Source organism: Elephas maximus, chromosome 15 (genome assembly GCF_024166365.1).
Source record: "Elephas maximus indicus isolate mEleMax1 chromosome 15, mEleMax1 primary haplotype, whole genome shotgun sequence".
Taxonomy (NCBI): Eukaryota; Metazoa; Chordata; class Mammalia; order Proboscidea; family Elephantidae; genus Elephas; species Elephas maximus.
In genome coordinates this window covers 30,128,190-30,147,833 of record NC_064833.1, presented here as the reverse complement: position 1 = coordinate 30,147,833, position 19,644 = coordinate 30,128,190, and the positions used below count along the sequence as shown (strand labels likewise).

The following is a 19,644-nucleotide window of genomic DNA, read 5'->3' as shown; positions in this document are numbered from 1 at the left end:
GTTGAAGCCAACTGGATGCAAGTAACAATAACATCCAAGAAGAAAAACCACTTACTCCAATTCCAATTTCAAAATTTCTACAAGAGCCAATTCCTTCTTCCACATTTTGAAAATACTTATAACTCTGCTAAAAATCATTAGAACTATACACATATAATTTGTAATTGAATAAAAGAAACATTTCAAAACCTTAAGAAAGTAAGACTGAATATTCCTATTTGGAAAGTCACTGTAATTTCTATATTCAGCAAAGTAATTTTTAAAAGAAATACAAGCTTGTTTTTAACTTCCTGAATAGCACATATTATTTTTACCTGTGTATTCAAGATGAAATCCTGCAGCAGAAACACTGATATCTGATTGAAAATTTAAATACAGATTGTTAGATGTACTGTTCAGAAGATGGGGTATTGTTGTTCCTGAAATGATAAATGAAATGTAGGTCAATGATCACTATACAGTAAATATTATAGTGAAATTCAATATGTTACCTACTAACTAGCCAATAGATTATGATTAAATTAGTATTGGTGGAGCTGTATTTCAATAATTTTTAATTTAAATAGTTCTTTGACATTCCTCTTTCATTTTGCTTTTCCTATTTCCTAAGAGGTAGATATTCGAGATCATGTTAGACTGCTTCCTAAAAGTAGGTAGGACCAAAGACAGCTGGCAAAATTCAGCTTACTAAATTTTACAGGTCCCCTAAAATAAACATTTTTAATTTCATACGGATTTCAATTTTCCACGCATGAGCTTATAATAAACTTAATTTTGACATCTGCATGTGTTTTTATGGTACAGTAATGTAAGACTTTGTATGGGTTCAGATAACATAGTCATTTATTACCCCTAGGAGCTCAGGTGGTGCAGTAGTTAAAGTTCTCAGCTGCTAACCAAAGGCTTGGCAATTTGAACTCTCCAGCTGTTCCACTAAAGAAAGATGTGGCAGTCTGCTCCTGTAAAGATTACTGTCTTGGAAACCAGATGGGGCAGTTCTACACTATCCTATAGGGTTACTATAAGTAGGAACCAATACGACAGCAATGGGTGCATGGTTGTGTTAACAGTGATTATATATATTTTTAATATATGTTCTTCTATACTACATCAAAGGAGCCCTGGTGGTGCAGTGGTTAAGCACTTCACTGCTAACCAAAAGGTTGGCAGTTTGAAACCTTCATCAGCACCTTGCTCCTCGGGAGAAAGATATGGCAATCTGCTTCTGTAAAGATTACAGCCTTGGAAACCCTATGGGGCAGTTCTATTCTGTCCTATAGGGTCACTAGGAGTCAGAACCAACTCAATGGCAATGGGTTTTTTATACCACATCAAGAATCTTAATGTCTCTCATACTCAGACAACAAAGCTGGTAGGTGGCTTTCAAAAAAGCCCAATGGTGTTAGCCTTGTCGCTCAGGAAATGCGTCATAATGGTGTTCTTCTGCACTTCTGGAGTGCATCAATGTTAGTTTATTCAATTACTGAGCTAGGACATATGAAATATTTGCTTGAGCTAAGTACTTTTTGTCTATTTAACATTGAGCAAAGTAATAGTTCAAAATCCTTTAGATTATAACTTCAGCAGTTTCAAAAGACAGGCATAAAAATAACTGCCATTCTTCCATGTTTTAAGATAATATTCAACAAGCTCACGAAAGTGTTGCATTGTTTTTCAGCAACTAGTTACTTCACAGTTGCTTTTCGCAACCTTGTGGACTTTAACCATTGATGGCTTCTATAAAAGAAATCGGAAATAATTCATTACAGAACACACATTTGCTTCTTTTCTGACCTTGCTCTCTATCCATTGTGTCTTAACTGCGATCAGTCAATACAGAGGTAAACAAAACTGAAGAGGTGGCTGGACCTGCCTTGAGTCTCTAGGATGACCTTCGTGATTAAGAGTTCTGGCTCTGGAGTCACACCAGCTGGATCCCAATCCCATTCTGGCATTATTAGCCCTACAACCTGGACAACCTAATCTCTCTAAGCCTCAACTACCTCACAGGACTGCTAGAAAGATCAAATGAAGAAATATGTTTCAGATGTTTAACTCAGCACCTGGTGCAGAGCCAGCAATCAGTAATCAATAGCTGTTATTTACCAATTTTATTATCTTCATTGTCATATTTATTAAGAAAGTGCTACACCTAACCTATTATAAACAAAAGTGTACTCAATATTTTAGAAGATTTTTCAAGAAGATTTCTACCTAAATGTGATAAAGTATTTTTTATGCCTAAGCCAAATTACTCCTGCTCTAGATTTCTTCTTTCCTTTCTTCATTGGCCATGCTGAAAAATTAGTTATCAGATTTTAAAGCTATTCAAACTTATTTTTGTTAAAATGTATATATTAAAATTTTAGTCAGTTCATATTTCTAGAGTTTAAAAATTATAGTAGTAAAAATAAACAAATTATAACTCTATTTTGCCTTCTTATATATAAATTTTTATTTTGTTGTTGAGAATTTATACACCAAAACATACACCAATTTAAATGTTTTTACATGTACCATTTGGTGACACTGATTGCATTCGTTGAGTTGTGCAACTATTCTCACCCTCTTTTCTGAGTTGTTCCTCCCCATTAACATAAATTCACTGCCCCCTAAGATTCCTCTCTAATCTTTAAGTTGCTGTTATCATTTTGATCCCATATAGATAGTTTCTAAAAAAGCATAATGCTCAAGGAAGGTTTTTTTTTTGTATTGTGCTATTTTTTTATGGTGAAAGTTCACTAAGCAAAATAGTTTCTCATTAAATAATATATGAATTGTTTTGTGACATTGGTTGCAATCCTCCCTATGGGTCAACCTTTTCCCCTTCTCCAGCCCAGGCTCCCTGTTTCCATTCATACTGTTTTCCTGTCCATTCCCACCTCCTTATCTTTGCTTTTGGGCAGACACTTCCGTTTGGCCTCATTTACATGATTGAGCTAAGAAGCACATTCCTCACTGGTGTTATTGTTTGTTTTATAGACCTGCGTAATGTTTGGCTGAAGGGTGAACTTTGGGATCTATTTTGCCTTCTGTATACTGAAGGAAGCTTTTAGATTATTGCATAAATTACCTTTAAAAAACTGAACAAAATTAAAAGAAGAGAAAAAATAAGATACCTTGTTGCTTGAAGAAACCAAACTATTTTATTTTGTGTTTCCTTCTGGCCTTGTTTTTATATGTATGTCTTAATTTTATGTAATGATATCCATTTCACGGAAATAATTTTGTATTCTATTTACTCTGCCTACATAGTACCTTGTAGCATTACCATGCTGCTACATATCAAAAAACCCATTGCCATCCAGTCTACTCCATAGAGACCCTATAGCACAGAGTAGAACTGGCCCACAGGGTTTCTAAGGAGCAGCTAGTGGATTCGAACTCCTGACTTTTTTTGTTAGCATCCAAGCTCTTAACCAGTACATCACCAGGTCTCCAACAGTCTCTACAAGTATTTTAATGACCACATAACATTCCACTGAGTGGGTATATCATATTACCAAGCTCTATCTATTCTTATTGTTGAAATTTTAAGTAATGTTGAATTTTTAACTTTTGTTAATTTTTTTTTTAAGGAAAAGGAATTCATACTATTTATGAACCTTAGCTCAGATGAAAATATTAGCATTAACCTAACAGCATCAAGAAAAATTATAGAAACATAGCAAGAATACAGTAAGGTTTTTAATAGCAATTTCAGTATTATCTTTAAAGACTTTCACACCTGTAGCCTTGTAATTTAGTTCATTGTATATAATTTATAAAAGCAAACTAAAACTGCCAAATCAGAGTTCTGGGGAGTTCCCTTTTGAAAAGAGATTTTATATACCTATTACATCTATATTATAATTAAGCTCAACTCTTTTATTTACCTGAATAACTTCCAAGTCTTGGAGCATTGTTGTCACCCCCATCATAAAAGTCCAGAGAATCCCAGTTATGTTCTGTAGCAAAACTGACAACTTGCACCTGTGAAATAATAATTGCTGGTTAGAACGCATATCTACATTTCTAAGTATATGAATGTGCTGCAGTCTAGTTAACCCCCAGGAAGAGAGAGCTCCGATCCTGGATCACATCACTGCGGTACTTCATAGACGAGTTTTAATGGAACTGATCTTTGGCATTTTGGCACTAGCCTACATGGGCTGATTTTTATAAGAAAAGCTTACAAACACTAAGCAGTATTTTCTACAGGGATAACCTTGAGAGTGTCTGTCACTACCACATTCTCTTGAGAGTGTCTTTGTCATTATCACATTCTCTTTAGGGAAAGCTTTGGGTTAATCTTTAATGACTCAGTGCCAGGAATTCCAATGCATATTCCAAACAACTGTGAACTTTGATGTTTTGAAGTATTATATTCTTGTCAAACATTGAGTTTTCTTATTTGAGAAATAATCATTTCCAGCCTATTGAAAAATAATCAGATTTGTGGTACATGAACATATAGGATCCTATACAATATGATTTTTGAACTAGGTAAAAATATATTTTATTTTCCTTTTCTTGCATTATCCTTTGCTCGATTTCTTCTCTCCCTTTTTTGTAAAAAAGTAACATTATTATTCTCTATGTACTTTTTAATATGGCTCAATACAGTTGACTTAAAATGATACTTTGTAACCATTTCAGACTCATCTTTTAAAAGTATTTTTTTTATGAATAAAGTTGTAATAACTGAATCACTGTGATGTTGAGAAGGCAAATGCTGGAGTATTCTAATCATATCTGTTAAATTTTATTTAAAGAAAGAGGCATGTGTTACTTCATTGCACATCACTTGGCACAGCTTGTGTTTTTCCAGGACCCTCACAACTTCAGATATTATCTATTTTATTCTTTGTTTATTAAATATTCTGTAATTCTGGTGAAGGGAAAAGGACAGTTTTTTTTTTTTAATACTATTTATTTGTTTGGATAAAATCTGTTAATAATGTAAGCACTCATTCACTAAATAATTATAATAATTGCATTCATTAAAAATTTATCATCCAAAAAAAGTATCCATCATCATTCTTTCATTCAGGCAAGTGCCGATCTTCCAAGGGGGAGTGCCACATGGCAACAGATCCCCCGCCTGTGTGACTGGCATTAGACCCAGTGGCCATGTTCCAGAGCAGGAAAAAGAAAAAAACCAAGGCTGTATGTTTTCAATGTAATCACCATGTCCTTAAACAATTATCAGCTTTTTTCATCATATCTAATCTTTCTTCCCCTTTAGTTCAAAGAAAGAAAGGATCACATTCAGCTAAAGAAAAATGTAGGGATTTATGTAAAAGTTGACACTGGGTTAAGTTTAAAATATGGAGAGGTTTTCTACTGAAATAAATTATTGAATGAGTAAAGATAGAGAGAAGGCAAACCATGAACTGGGCTTAGTGAGCCATTGGTAATCCAATTTAGTTGCAATGGAAGATATTTATATGAGGGAAAAAAATGCATGTAAAGTTAGAAGAAAGTATAAAAAAATTAGAAAGAGTAGAGCTTAGTGAATAAATAAAAGAGAGTTTTGAGTCAAGAGAGCTGGTTTGTAACTTCTTGGCTCCTTTTACCGTTAGTGTGTGACCCTAGGAAAATTGTTAACTTTTCTATGCCTTAGATTACTTACATAAATTGCTGGAATAATAGAATCTAATTAGTGGACCTGTTGTAAGGATTAAATTTGTTAACATGTGTATGAAGGACTTAGAATTGTACTCAGCCTGTATTAAGGACTCAGTGAATTTTAGCAAAGAGAGATTGAAAGAGAGAGAGAATAGAAAGAATGAACACCAGCATAATAATTATGCAGTTGAGGAGTATTTCACTGAAGGGCTTAGAAGGGGAAAAACCATAATCAGAACTTTAAGTACAGCAATGAATTGGGTGCAAAAAATAGAAGGGAAAAGACAGTTTTGAAGTCTATTATAGTAGCCCCTGTCAGAAGCAACAAAAGACTAAATGAGGTTGGCAGCAGTAAGAGAAGAAAGGAGGACAGTTCTGGATTGAATTGTGTCTCCCAAATACATGTGTTGTAAATTCTAACCCCTATACCTGTGGTTATAATCCTTTTAGGGAACGAGTTTTCTTTGTTATGTTAAGAACAGTGTAGGGTGTATTTTAAGCCAATAACCTATGAGATAGAAAAAAGCAGATTAGGCATTGAGAAGCAAGCAGATGGGGGTTGACAGATGCCACACCACATCAGGATCACCAGAGGACCAAGGATCAGGAGCTGCCTCCAGAGCCATCCCAGAGAGCCGGTGCCTAAGCTGTGAGAACATAAATTTCTGTTTGCTAAAGCCACCCACTTGTGGCATTGCTGCTACAGCAGCACTAGAATACGAAAAGGACCCAGATATGACACAAGTTGTTATGGGGTACGTTACAAGATTTTGTGTGATTTGAATAAAAGAGGAAGTATGAGTGAAGATTTAATAATAACTTATCTTTTTTTCCTGAGTCATTGAAAGTACAGAGGTGGCAAGAACAAAATTACAGACATCTCCAGGAAAAGCTACTCCCAGGGTAGAGGTATGTGCAATAGGCTTAATAATGGCCCCTGGAACCTGTAAATGTTACTTTTTATGGAAAAAATCTCTTTGAAAAAGTGATTAAGGTTATTGAGACAGAGAGATTATTCTAGATTATGCAGGTGGGCCCTAGATGCAGTTACAAGTGTCTTCGTAAGAGACAGACAGAGGACTATTTAACAAAGATAAAAGGGAAAAAGCAAAGTAATCACACACGCAGAGATTGGGGGAATGTGGCCACAAATCAAGGCATTCCTGGAGCTACCTGAATCTTCAATAAGCAAAGAACGAATTCTCCCCTAAAGCCTCCAGAAAGCCCAGCCCTTCCAACACCTTGATTTTGGTACAATGAAACTGATTTCAGATATCTGGCCTCAGAAACTATGAGAGGATAAACTTCCGTTGTTTCAAACTGCCAATTTTGTGGTAATTTGTTATAGCATCTACAGGAAACGAAGGCAATATGCCACTAGGATTCTGGGCAAATTGTGAATGTGGTCTTGGTGTAATAAACGCATTGAGGGTGTAGAAGCACATAATGACCAAGTGGGATACTACAGGAGACCCCCAAAAATGACTCTGGACCCACTGTGACAATAGCCAAATGAGAGTCAACAAATAAAAGATATTTAAAAAGCAGCTACTAACTCAACCTTCAGAGTTTGTATTTGATGAAGCTGTCCATCATGGCAATAGGCTAGCTTACTGAGGAATACATTTCTAATTGTTAGACCAGTAGTACAGACATACAAATGCCATTTTGCTTTATTTAGAAGATTATAATAACTCATGGTGATCATTCTACAAATTAATCTAATTATGTAACCAATATTACTTTCCATGATTCCTCACATAAAGATTGCTCTTTGCTTGAAAATTATCACTGTTATTATTGAATTTGGCTCCACTGGAATTTTCTCTCCCATACCCTTTGCTAAAAATAGTAATAAAAAAAAATGAATCCACACCTCCCAACAAACTTCTCACTTCATATTAATGCAACAAATATGTCTATCTCTTGATGTTATTTCTGAAGAATGTGCAATCATTATATATTATTTGTAATTGTTTCAGCATTCCAAATATTTCTTCTCCTTTTTCCAACATTCACTACCTCATTTCATCTCATATATGATTTATTGATTCACACACATATTCAGCACAACAGAGTCAAATAAAATAATCATTGCTTTAAACCTGGTGTACTATGCAGGTAGGTGTATCTTGTCATTTAAAGATAAATATAACTTTTAGATGAAGTTGGTTCAATTTCAAGTATACAGCTGTGTTCTAGTAATATCTCTAAGGTTAGCATTCATGTAAAGTGTTAATTAGAAAAAAAAGTGTTCAGTAGTCTTTTAGTCCAACATGCTTCATACTCTCTTAGTTACTAAATGCTCTGCTAAACTTATATATATACATATTTTTCTAAATTGCAATTGTGAAACAAAGCTCTTCCTTGGTGAAAGATTTCACTGTGTCATTGATATAAGTGTCTGGTTTTGAAGAATATTTGCATGGGACAAGTAATATACGACGTAGCTTTTTTTTTTTTTTCCAGGTAACTTATAAGTTCATCGTGCTGTGGTAACTCCACAAAACAGTCAAAACTCCACTGATCCTGCTGGTACTTATTGATTCACTTGAAAAATATTTACTGGGCATGTACTGTCAGGCACTGTGCTAGCTGCCAGAACAGACTAGGTTACTGCCCTAAGGAGCTCACAGGTAATTAAGTAAAGAATAAGAGTACATTGTGGTAGATATTATAAGGAAATGACAGGGAGCTGGGGGAGCATATAGCAAGGAGACTTAACCTTGTTTTATTCATGGAAATTCTTCTACAGAATTGTAATTAAGTTGAGACAGAAATGATGAGTAAGAATAGCTAAATGAAGGTGGGTCAAGGAGAGTGTTGCAGGCAGAGGGAACAGTATGCACAAAGGTTCAGAGATGACAGAGAGTCAAGCTTTTGTAAAGAACTGAAATACATGGATAGAAGAGGCAAGAAATGAGGGCAGAGCACATAGGCATAATCAGCTGTGTCAAGGAATTAAGGAGGTAGGGGACAATTGAGGGATTTGACAGTATTATATTTTTATTTTTCAGAAGGTTACTCTGCCTTATGGGAAATGGATTAGAAAAGAATAAGAACCTGGAACAATCATAATGGCCACCTAGATTTGGGTGGTGAGTGTAAATGGAGAGAAATAGACTTACTTGAGAGATACGTGGAAGAAAGACTTGATATATTTTGTTGTATCAAGTAAGAGCCAGAAGAAAATTATCAAGATTTCTTGCTTGTGCAAATAAATGGATGAGGGGAGCATTCTGAGACAAAAAGCATTAGAGGAAAGCTCACAGTTTAGAGGAAAAATCATGAAGTCAATTTGGACAAGCTGAATTTGAGATCCTAGCAAGTAGAGGGTCAGCAAAAAAGAAAACCCTCAAGGAGGTAGACTGACACAGTGGTTGCAACAATGGGCTCAAACAAAGCAATGATTGTGAGGATGGTGTAGGACCAGGCAGTGTTTTGTTCTGTTGTACACTGAGTCACTATGAGTCGGAACTGACTCAGTGGTATCTAACACAACAGCAAGAAGTTCAGCTGAAAGTTTCCAATACTGTTATGTATCTCAAGTTTCTAAAGGAAAATCCTATGAATCAACTGGAAAAATAATCAATTTATTTTCATGAAAGATATAAATACCTTACATAGATTAAATAAAGAATCAGCAGTAAAATGCCATCAATTTATTCAGAATAATCTCGTAAAACAGTATTTGGAAAATTCCTCCCCCCAAATGACCAAAATTAAATAATGTGGAAAACACTGTTGATTGCCTATGGAAGAGCATCCGTCTTCCTTGCTAACAGAGACCTGATTTTGTTCAATTAAATGCAAACCATGCACTTCAGGGGAGGCTGAACCCCTCACCAGCTCAAGGTTGTTAATCTTGATTCGTTTAAGCCAAATCATACTAAATCTTTTCCTATCCCCTGTGTTTTGTTGAGGAATGAATATGATTGCAATTTTGGACAATAACACATAAGGGAAAGTCTGCTGGCAGGCACCTGGAAAAGTTTTCTTAACTATGAAAAGGTACATCGGATAGGGGTACTCCATTGTGGCCATTGTCTATTGCTATGTAAGGCTATTATGCCTGAAACTGTTGTGACCATCTGAAGGCCACAACGGCTGGAGCCAACATTCTGATGACAGAAGAGCAGAGAGATGGAAATAACCTGAGTCAGGAATCACACAACTGAACCTCTGAGACAAGTAACTGTAGACTCGTCTTACCTCAGGACTCTGTTTTGTGGAGTGATGCATTTTTCTTATTGCTTATGACATCTTGATTTGGGCATTCTATCACTTGCAGGTTAAAAAAACAAACTCGTAATAAATATCTTTCTAGTAATAAATTCAATTATTTCAGTCAAAAATGCTTGCTAAACATCAGAAATAACACTCACTCTGTCATCTCTGAAAAGATTGACCTCAAACATACAAATGTAGAGCAGAAAATTTTAAATATCCTTACCTGAATGCCAGCTCCCTCTGGCACTGTGATCTTCCATACACAATTCAGATTGTTGTCATAAGGCTCAGGGTATCCAGGAGACAAAATAGTACCTTTGCGCTTAGTTAAAATTCCACCACAGGGCACTAAAATTAAAGGAATCCAAGAGAGGGAGTTAATTTTAATGCAAAGGATTAAAATAAGAAAAAAAAAAAAAAAGCAGAGATAGCACCTTAGAGATACACTAGACTTTCAAACACAGCTAATAATACTGCTTTTTAAAGTTCAAAAGAATCGTGAAAATTAAGTCTTCCTATTCCACAAAAAAGTTTTAAAAATTGTTAGACAACATTAATGAATGACATTCGATGGCAATATCTAAGGTCATACTATAAGTAGCTTGATAACAGCATATCATTTTATTATAAACTAAAAAGTACAGTAACTATATCTGCCTTGAAATATCTCGTATCTACTTTTTTACGTACATATATTTAAAAATTGTTTGAAATTATGTCTCTTTTCCTTTCATAATTCAGAAATGACTCCATGACAATAGGTTTTTTTTTTTTTTTTTGGCTTGGTGATGGTAACAATTATCACTAACACTTATATAGAGCCTACCATGTGCTAGGCATTCTTCTAAGCACTTTACATATTTTAACTCATTTAAGCCTCCTAAGAATTCTATGAGATATGAATAGTTTCCCCATTTTTACTAATTTCCTAGGGCTTCCATAACAAATGGTAACAAACTGAGTGGTTAAAACAACAGATGTATATATTCTCACAATCCTGAAAGTAAAATTCTCATGCCACTAGTACTATCAGCGTAGTTCTAAGAATCAGCTAATTCACAATTCTTAAATACTCTGTGATTTTGGACATATTCTTTAAAGTCTCAGAAATTCAGGTGCCATATCTGTGAAATAGTGATGCTATTGTCTCCAAAGGACTTTTAGAAATAGAGTATTACAAAGGGGAAAAGCAGATGCATCTATAAGCAGCAATAGAACTCCAACGGTTGCTGGAAGCCATCAGAAACTGGAAGACAGAAATAGGACAGCTCCTGTCTCAAAGCTCTCGGAAAGATCTGGCATTTCCAATACCCTGATCTGGACACCTAGCCTCTAAAACACTGAGAGAATACATTCTGTTCTTTAAAGCCACACATTTTGTGGTGTTTTGTTATGACAACCTAGGAAACTAAGACAGTTTTTTCTTATTAATCTATGTTACTGAGTTACACACAAATTCAGTTTAAATTGAAAGAATTTTAGTTCCTTTATAATGAAAATCAGCAGTTTTGTATGATTAGAGAATAGCATTCTAGGAGTGGAGGATAAATTGCAAAAAAAAATAGCAGAAAAAAAAGTGGTTGATGAAGTTTGGATACTAAGTTGAAAGAAAATACTTTATGGATGCTTTTCATCTCCACCCTCACTGGCACTGTCCTAGCTCATTCTCAGTTTATTTTTCTACGTTACTACACTAATTGCATAAATGGCCTCCCTGTGCCTGTATATTTTCCATGTAATATATTCTCCATATAACTGTCAAAATGGTCTTTCAAAAATTAAAATGTTACTTCCCTGCTGAAAATACTTCAAAAATCTCCACATTGCCTTAATTCTACAGATAAATACAGGTACTGTATTTTTGCACGAAGAACATACACCTTCTACATTTGTTTGCCAACTGCACCCTACCCCCTTGAGGTAGCACCTTCGATGTTTGCGAACTGGCCCTTGCCCACAAGGTATTTTCATAAGCACTCACTTTCAGGGGCAGAGGGCAGTTGGCAAACAAACGTAGAAGCTGCACGTAAACATACAATAATTACATTAGCCTCAATCCACATCTCCAAACTGACATGTACCCATGCATTCTCAAAATCTCACCATTTCAATCCCCCTTCCAACTCCAGCCTATATAGTCTCTTGATACTATGACTTGGCATATCCACCTTTCACAAAACTAGCACCTATCCATCCAAGAACATTCAGTGTTCTTGTTACGTCTTTAATTAACCCTTAGCTGACTCACCTGTGTTAGGTATCCCCATAGTTTTCGTATACCAAATGCTTGCCTGTACATCTTTATCATAGTGTACTCCACTCTATGCTTTCATATTCTTTCTACAATAGATTCAGCTCAGAGAAGATGAGTTGTTGTTGTTGTTGTTGTTTTTTCCCCTGGAATTCTGGTTACTGTGGTGTCAAGATTCTAACTCTTCTGACCTTTTCACTCTAGATTTTCCTTGCAGCTATAGTGACAAGCTAGCCCGTCTTCCTCATTTTGCATCCTCTGCTTCACCCATTTCAGTCAGGCTTTTGTCTTCATCACTCTATTAAAATGACTACATCAAAGTCACCAGAATTGCCTTGTGCAATACAATGTTCAGTGTTAATCTGCATTTTACTCAACCTGTGAGCACATATTTCCCACTGTCGATCACTCCATCCATCTTGATCCCGTCTTTGCTTGGTCATCAGGACAGCGCACACTCCAGCTTTTCCTCTATATCACTGGCTACATTTGCAATATCCTTTTGTAGCTCTTCCTCCTGCTTTAGATCCACTAAGTTTTGCAACATTTTCAAACTTGGTCCTAGGCTGTCTTCTCTTTACAAATGCCAATTCTCAGTAATATCATCCACTTTCATTTCTAAATGTTTATATCCAACACTGACTTCTGCTTTGAGTTCTAAAATATGTCGAATAAGCATCTCAAATGTAATATGTTCAAAACAATACCACTGACATTCTCACCCATCCACAGTGTTTCCATCTCAGCAAATGTCATTACCATTTTCCCAGTTATTAGTGCAAAAACCTAGCACTCAGCCTTGATTTCTCTTTCTCACATTCAAAAGTTCACACTTGCATTTACATCAGTAAACACTGTCAGGTCTGCCTGTAAAATATATCTCTCAAAGCTTACCAATTCTCATCACTTTGATCATGAATGCCCTTTTGAAATCACTGTTATCTTTCACCTCCACTACTGCAACAGGTTCATAATAAGATTTATTGCTTCTACTCTAGCCCTCCTTACATCAGCCACAGTGACTTTTTATAAACTAAGATCACTTCACTCCCTAGCGCAATGAATTCTCACACTGCTTAGAGAATATTCAAACTCACCCAGCCTTCAAGGCACTGTACAACCTGGATCCTGCTTTGCGTCTCTGAATTCATATCCTCTCACACTTTATTACTTAAATATCCTTCATTCTCTTCTTAACACCTGGGATTCTAACTGAGAGACATTGAATATACCAAAATCTCTTTCCTCCTCACGGTTTATATACTTGTTTGCCAACCCCTCCCACATACTTTTATATATCCCGCCTTTCATTTCAGTATCAAATAGGAGCATCCCCTGGATGTCTTCTTCTAGCCCCAAGTTCCTATTTCACTTTTCTTCACAGTACTATCACACTCTTAAAGAAGACAATATATGTGTTGATGTGTTCTTTTTCTGTCTCCCACTAATGTGAAAACTCCATAAGGGCAAGGAACTTGTGTTCTTATTCAAAACTGTGTTCTCAGTGCCTAGATAGTAACTGGCACTTAGAAAGTACTCAATAAATGCTCGCTCAATAAATTGTCGAATGAGTGGTTGGAACAAAGCCACCTAAGAAACAACAGGCAGCTAAGCACAAATCTCAGGATCAAGGTCTCTCTCTCCTTCTCCCATTCTGTCTCCATATATATATATATATATATATATATATATGCTGTTGTTGTTGTTAGGTGCCGTCGAGTCAGTTCCAACTCATAGCGACCCTATGCAAAACAGAATGAAACACTGCCCACTCATGAGCCATCCTTGCAATCGTAGTTACGCTTGAGCTCATTGTTGCAGCCACTGTGTCAATCCACATCGTTGAGGGTCTCCCTCTTTTCTGCTGACCCTGTACTCTGCTAAGCAGGATGTCCTTCTCCAGGGACTGATCCCTCCTGACAACATGTCCAAAGTATGTAAGCACAGTCTCGTCATCCTTGCTTCTAAGGAGCATTCTGGTTGTACTTCTTCTGAGACAGATTTGTTCGTTCTTTTGGCAGTCCAAGGTATATTCAATATTCTTTGCCAACACCACAATTCAAAGCCGTCAATTCTTCAGTCTTCCTTATTCATTGTCCAGCTTTCACATGCATATGATGCGACTGAAAATACCATGGCTTGGGTCGGGCGCACCTTAGTCTTTAAGGTGACATCTTTTCTCTTCAAAACTTTAAAGAGGTCCTTTGCAGCAGATTTACCCAATGTAGTGAGTCTATTGATTTCTTGACTGCTGCTTCCATGGCTGTTGATTGTGGATTCATGTAAAATAAAATCCTTGACAACTTCAATCTTTTCTCTGTTTATCATGATGTTGCTCATTGGTCCCGTTGTGAGGATTTTTGTTTTCTTTATGTTGAGGTGCAATCCAAACTGAAGGCTGTGGCCTTTGTTATTCATTAGTAAGTGCTTCAAATCCTCTTCACTTTCAGCAAGCAAGGTTGTATCGTCTGCATAACTCAGGTTGTTAATGAGTCTTCCTCCAATCCTGATGCCCCGTTCTTCATATAGTCCAGCTTCTCGGATTATTTGCTCAGCATACAGATTGAATAAAAAAAAAAAATGAATAGGTATGGTGAAAGAACACAACCCTGACACATACTTTTCCTGACTTTAAACCAATCAGTATCCCCTTGTTCTGTCCGAACAACTGCCGCTTGATCTATGTAAAGGTTCCTCATGAGCACAATTAAGTGTTCTGGAATTCCCATTCTTTGCAATGTTATCCATAGTTTGTTATGATCCACAGAATCGAATGCCTTTGCATAGTCAATAAAACATAGGTAAACATCCTTCTGGTATTCTCTGCTTTCAGCCAGGAACCATCTGACATCAGCAATGATATCCCTGGTTCCATATCTTCTTCTGAAACTGGTCTGAATTCTGGCAGTTCCCTGTCGATATACTGCTGCAGCCGTTTTTGAATGATCTTCAGCAAAATTGTGCTTGTGTGCAATATTAATAATATTGTTCTATAATTTCCACATTCGGTTGGATCACCTTTCTTGGGAATAGGCATAAATATGGATCTCTTCCAGTCAGTTGGCCAGGAAGCTGTCTTCCATATTTCTTGACATAGATGAGTGAACACCTCCAGTGTTGCATCTGTTTGTTGAAACATCTCAATTGATATTCCATCAATTCCTGGAGCCTTGTTTTTCGCCAATGCCTTCAGAGCAGCTTGGACTTCTTCCTTCAGTACCATCGGTTCCTGATCATATGCCACCTCTTGAAATGGTTGAACATTGACTAATTCTTTCTGGTATAATGACTCTATGTATTCCTTCCATCTTCTTTTGATGCTTCCTGTGTCATTTAATATTTTCCTCATGGAATCCTTCACTATTTCAACTCAGGGTTTGAATTTTTTGCTCAATTCTTTCAGTTTGAGAAACGTCAAGTGTGTTCTTCCCTTTTGGTTTTCCATCTCCAGCTCTTTGCACATGTCATTATAATACTTTACTTTGTCTTCTCGAGCCACCTTTTGAAATCTTCTGTTCAGCTCTTTAACTTCATCAATTCTTCCATTTGCTTTAGCTGCTCGATGTTCAAGAGCAAGTTTTGGAGTCTCCTCTGACATCCATCTTGGTCTTTTCTTTCCTGTTTTTTCAATGGTCTACCTCTTGCTTTCTTCATGGATGATGTCCTTGATGTCTTTCCACAACTCGTCTGGTCTTCAGTCACTACTGTTCAATGTGTCAAAGCTATTCTTGAGATGGTCTCTAAATTCAGGTGGGATATACTCAAGATCATATTTTGGCTCTCGTGGACTTGCTCTGATTTTCTTCAGTTTCAGCTTGAACTTGCATATGAGCAATTGATGGTCTGTTCCACAGTCAGCCCCTGGCCTTGTTCTGACTGATAATTTTGAGCTTTTCCATGGTCTCTTTCCACAGATGTAGTCAATTTGATTTCTGTGTGTTCCATCTGGCAAGGTCCATGTGTATAGTTGTCATTTATGTTGGTGAAAGGAGGTATTTGAAATGAAGAAGTCGTTGGTCTTGCAAAATTCTGTCATTCGATCTTCAACATTGTTTCTATCACCAAGGCCATATTTTCCAACTACTGATCCTTCTTGTTTGTTTCCAACTTTTGCATTCCAATCACCAGTAATTATCAATGCATCTTGATTGCATGTTCGATCAATTTCAGAATGTAGCAGCTGATAAAAATCTTTTATTCATCTTTGGCGCTAGTGGTTGGTATGTGAATTTGAAAAATAGTCATATTAACTGGTCTTTATTCTAGGCATATGGATATTATCCTATCACCTACAGTGTTATACTTCAGGATAGATCTTGAAATGTTCTTTTTGATGATGAATGCATCACCATTCCTCTTCGAGTTGTCATTCCCAGCATAATAGACTATATGATTGTCCGATTCAAAATGGCCAATACTAGTCCATTTCAGCTCATTAATGCCTAGGATATCGATGTTTATGCATTCCATTTCATTTTTGACAATTTCCAATTTTCCTAGATTGATACTTCGTATATTCCACGTTCTGATTATTAATGGATGTTTGCAGCTGTGTCTTCTAACTTTGAGTCATGCCACATCAGCAAATTAAGGTCCCAAAAGCTTTACTACATCCACATCATTAAGGTCTACTCTGCTTTGAGGAGGCAGCTCTTCCCCAGTCATCTTTTGAGTGCCTTCCAACCTTGGGGGCTCATATTTCAGCACTGTATCAGACAATGTTCTGGTGCTGTTCATAAGGTTTTCACTGGCTAATGCTTTTCAGAAGTAGACTGCTGGATCCTTCTCCCTAGTTGGTCTTAGTCTGGAAGCTCAGTTGAAACCTGTCTTCCATGGGTGACCCTGCTGGTATCTGAATACTGGTGGGATAGCCTCCAGCTTCACAGCAACATTCAAGCCCCCACAGTATGACAAACTGACAGACACATGGGGGATATATATATATATATACATACACACACACATATATATATTTGTGAATACACACACACACCAAAAAACCCAAAACTCATTGTCATTGAGTTGATTTCAACTCATAGCTACCCTGTAGGACAGAGTAGAATTGCCCCATAGGATTTCCAAGGCTGTGATCTTTTACAGAAGCTCACTGTCACATCTTTCTCTGCAGAATGAATGCTAGGTTTGAATTATCAGCTTTTCAGTTGGCAGCCAAGTGCTTAACCACTGTGCCACCATGGCTCCTTCTATATGTTGTTGCTGTTAGGTACCTTTGAGTTGGTTCTGACTCATAACGACCCTCTGTACAACAGAATGAAACACTGCCCAGTCCTGCGCTATCCTCAATATCATTGCTATATTTGAGCCCATTGTTGGAGCCACTGTGTGAATTCATCTCATTGAGGTTCTTCCTCTTTTTCACTAACCCTCTACCAAGCATGATGTCCTTCTCCAGGGACTGTTCCCTACTGATAACATGTGCAAAGTATGTGATACAAATTTTCTCCACCCTTGCTTCCAAGGAGGACTCTGGTTGTATTTCTTCCAAGACAGATTTGTTCATTCCTTAGACAGTCCCTGGTATATTCAATATTCCTTGCCAATGGTATGTTCAATATTCTTCACCAATAGCATAATTCAAAGGCATCAATCCTCCTTCAGTCTCCTTTATTCATTGTCCAGCTTTTGCATCCATATGAGGTGATAGAAAATACCATGGTTAGGTCAGGAACACCTTAGTCCTCAAAGTGACATATTTGCATTTTAACACTTTAAAGAGGTCTTTCTGTATATACATATATTTCCCCCTCCCCCAACTCTCTCAAATGTCCACATTTTCTTTTAGTCCTCTCCATAGAAACCTTCCAAAAGCTATCCTCAGTTCTGTTTATATTTTGTGATTACGAGTTACTTCTTTATTATTCCCACTTTATTTCTATGTCTCCCATTATTTCCCTAAATAGGTAATATTTGTCCAATTCTACTGCAAAAATTTCTATTTGTTCTACCAACAAGTTATACTATAAAAATAATTAAAATATTCCCAAACATGTGTTACCACCTACAAAATGTTTTACACATTTTACTTCCATTGTATGTTACTTAACATTTTTTTCTTATTCTAATAAGATATATTAAAGATTTCTCTCTGAATCAATATTATACAATACAATATATGGATTAAGAGAACAAGCTTTAGAATCAAGTATCCTGGGTTCGAAGCTTAATTCTGCTTGTTTCCTGTAAACCATAAAGTTTTAACTATTTGTTAAATAGAAATAATAATTATATCTACATTACGGGATTGATGTCAATATTAAATGAGATGATGCTCATAGTGCTTCATACAAGTGATAATAACTTTTTCATGATTGAATGGGAGGATGAATGAAAGACCCAATGAGTAGGGGTTAAGATCCTGAACACATTTCTTTATCTATTTATTTCCCACTCTAAGAAAAGTTGATAAAGACAAACATTGCCATTGAGACACTACAAGGAAAGGTAGTTACTTCTGGGTCTCTCAAGAACTTGAATAAAAAAGACCCAGATAATTGTGATAGTATAAGCAGTTATTTATTTATTTGGGGGGGGGGGTTAAGCTGCTATTTAAAGACTTTTTACCCAAGAGCAGTAGGTGGCAGCTTCAGGGGCTTTACAAAAAGAAACCTCCCACTAAGAGAAGTACTTATGACTACTGTTGTTGTTAGGTGCCCTCCAGATAATTCCCACTCATAGCGAACGGAATGAAACACTGTTTAGTCCTGCACAATCTTCACAACCGTTGCTATGTTTGAGCCCATTGTTAGAGCCTCTGTATCAGTCTATCTTATTAAGGGTCTTCTCTTTTTTCTCTGACCCTCTACCAAGCTTGATATCCTCCTCCCGGGACTGGTTCCTCCTGATAACATGTCCTCGCCTCTAAGCAGCATTCTGGATGTACTTCTTCCAAGACAGATTTGTTAGCTCTTCTGCCAGTTCACAGTATAATCAATAGTCTTCACTAACGCCATAATTCAAATGCATCAATTCTTCTTTGGTCTTCCTTATTCATTTACCAGCTTTTGCAGCCATAGCTCTTGAACACTGTGTCTCCAGTGCTCCTGCATGCACGCACATAAGGCAATTGAAATTACCATGGCATGGGTCAGGAGCACCTTAGTCCTCAGGGTGACATCTTTGCTTTTTAACACTTTAAGAAGGTCTTTTGCAGCAACTTTTCCAAAGGTAATACATTGTTTGATTTTGTGACTGCTACTTCCATGGCCATTGACTGTGGATCCAAGTAAAATGAAATCCTTGACAAATTCAATATTTTCTTCATTTGTCATGATGTTGTTTATTGGTACAGTTGTGAGGATTTTTGCTTTCTTTATTGAGGTGTAATCCATACTGAAGCCTGTACTTTTTGATCTTCATCAGTAAGTGCTTCAAGTCCTCTTAGCTTTCAGCAGGCAAGGGTGTGTCATTTGCGTATCCCATGTTGTTAATGAGCCTTCCTGCAATCCTGATACTTCGTTCTTCTTCATATAGTTCAGTTTCTTGGATTATTTGCTCAGCATACAGGTTGGATAAATTTGGTGAAAGGATACAAC

The 19,644-nt window shown here is 36.6% G+C and overlaps 1 protein-coding gene across 3 annotated transcripts in view; it reads right to left on the bottom strand.

Moving 5' to 3' along the window:
- The window catches only part of CSMD3 (CUB and Sushi multiple domains 3), a 1,374,620-nt gene that overhangs the window by 168,584 nt on the left and 1,186,392 nt on the right, over nt 1–19,644 (bottom strand). For all 3 annotated transcript variants that reach the window (XM_049854130.1, XM_049854131.1, XM_049854132.1), the window contains 3 exons: nt 10,064–10,188; nt 3,876–3,972; nt 315–419 (listed from right to left, as the gene is read on the bottom strand). In XM_049854130.1, the coding sequence (XP_049710087.1) occupies nt 315–419; nt 3,876–3,972; nt 10,064–10,188 (327 nt within the window). The remainder of the gene's footprint in view (nt 1–314; nt 420–3,875; nt 3,973–10,063; nt 10,189–19,644) is intronic.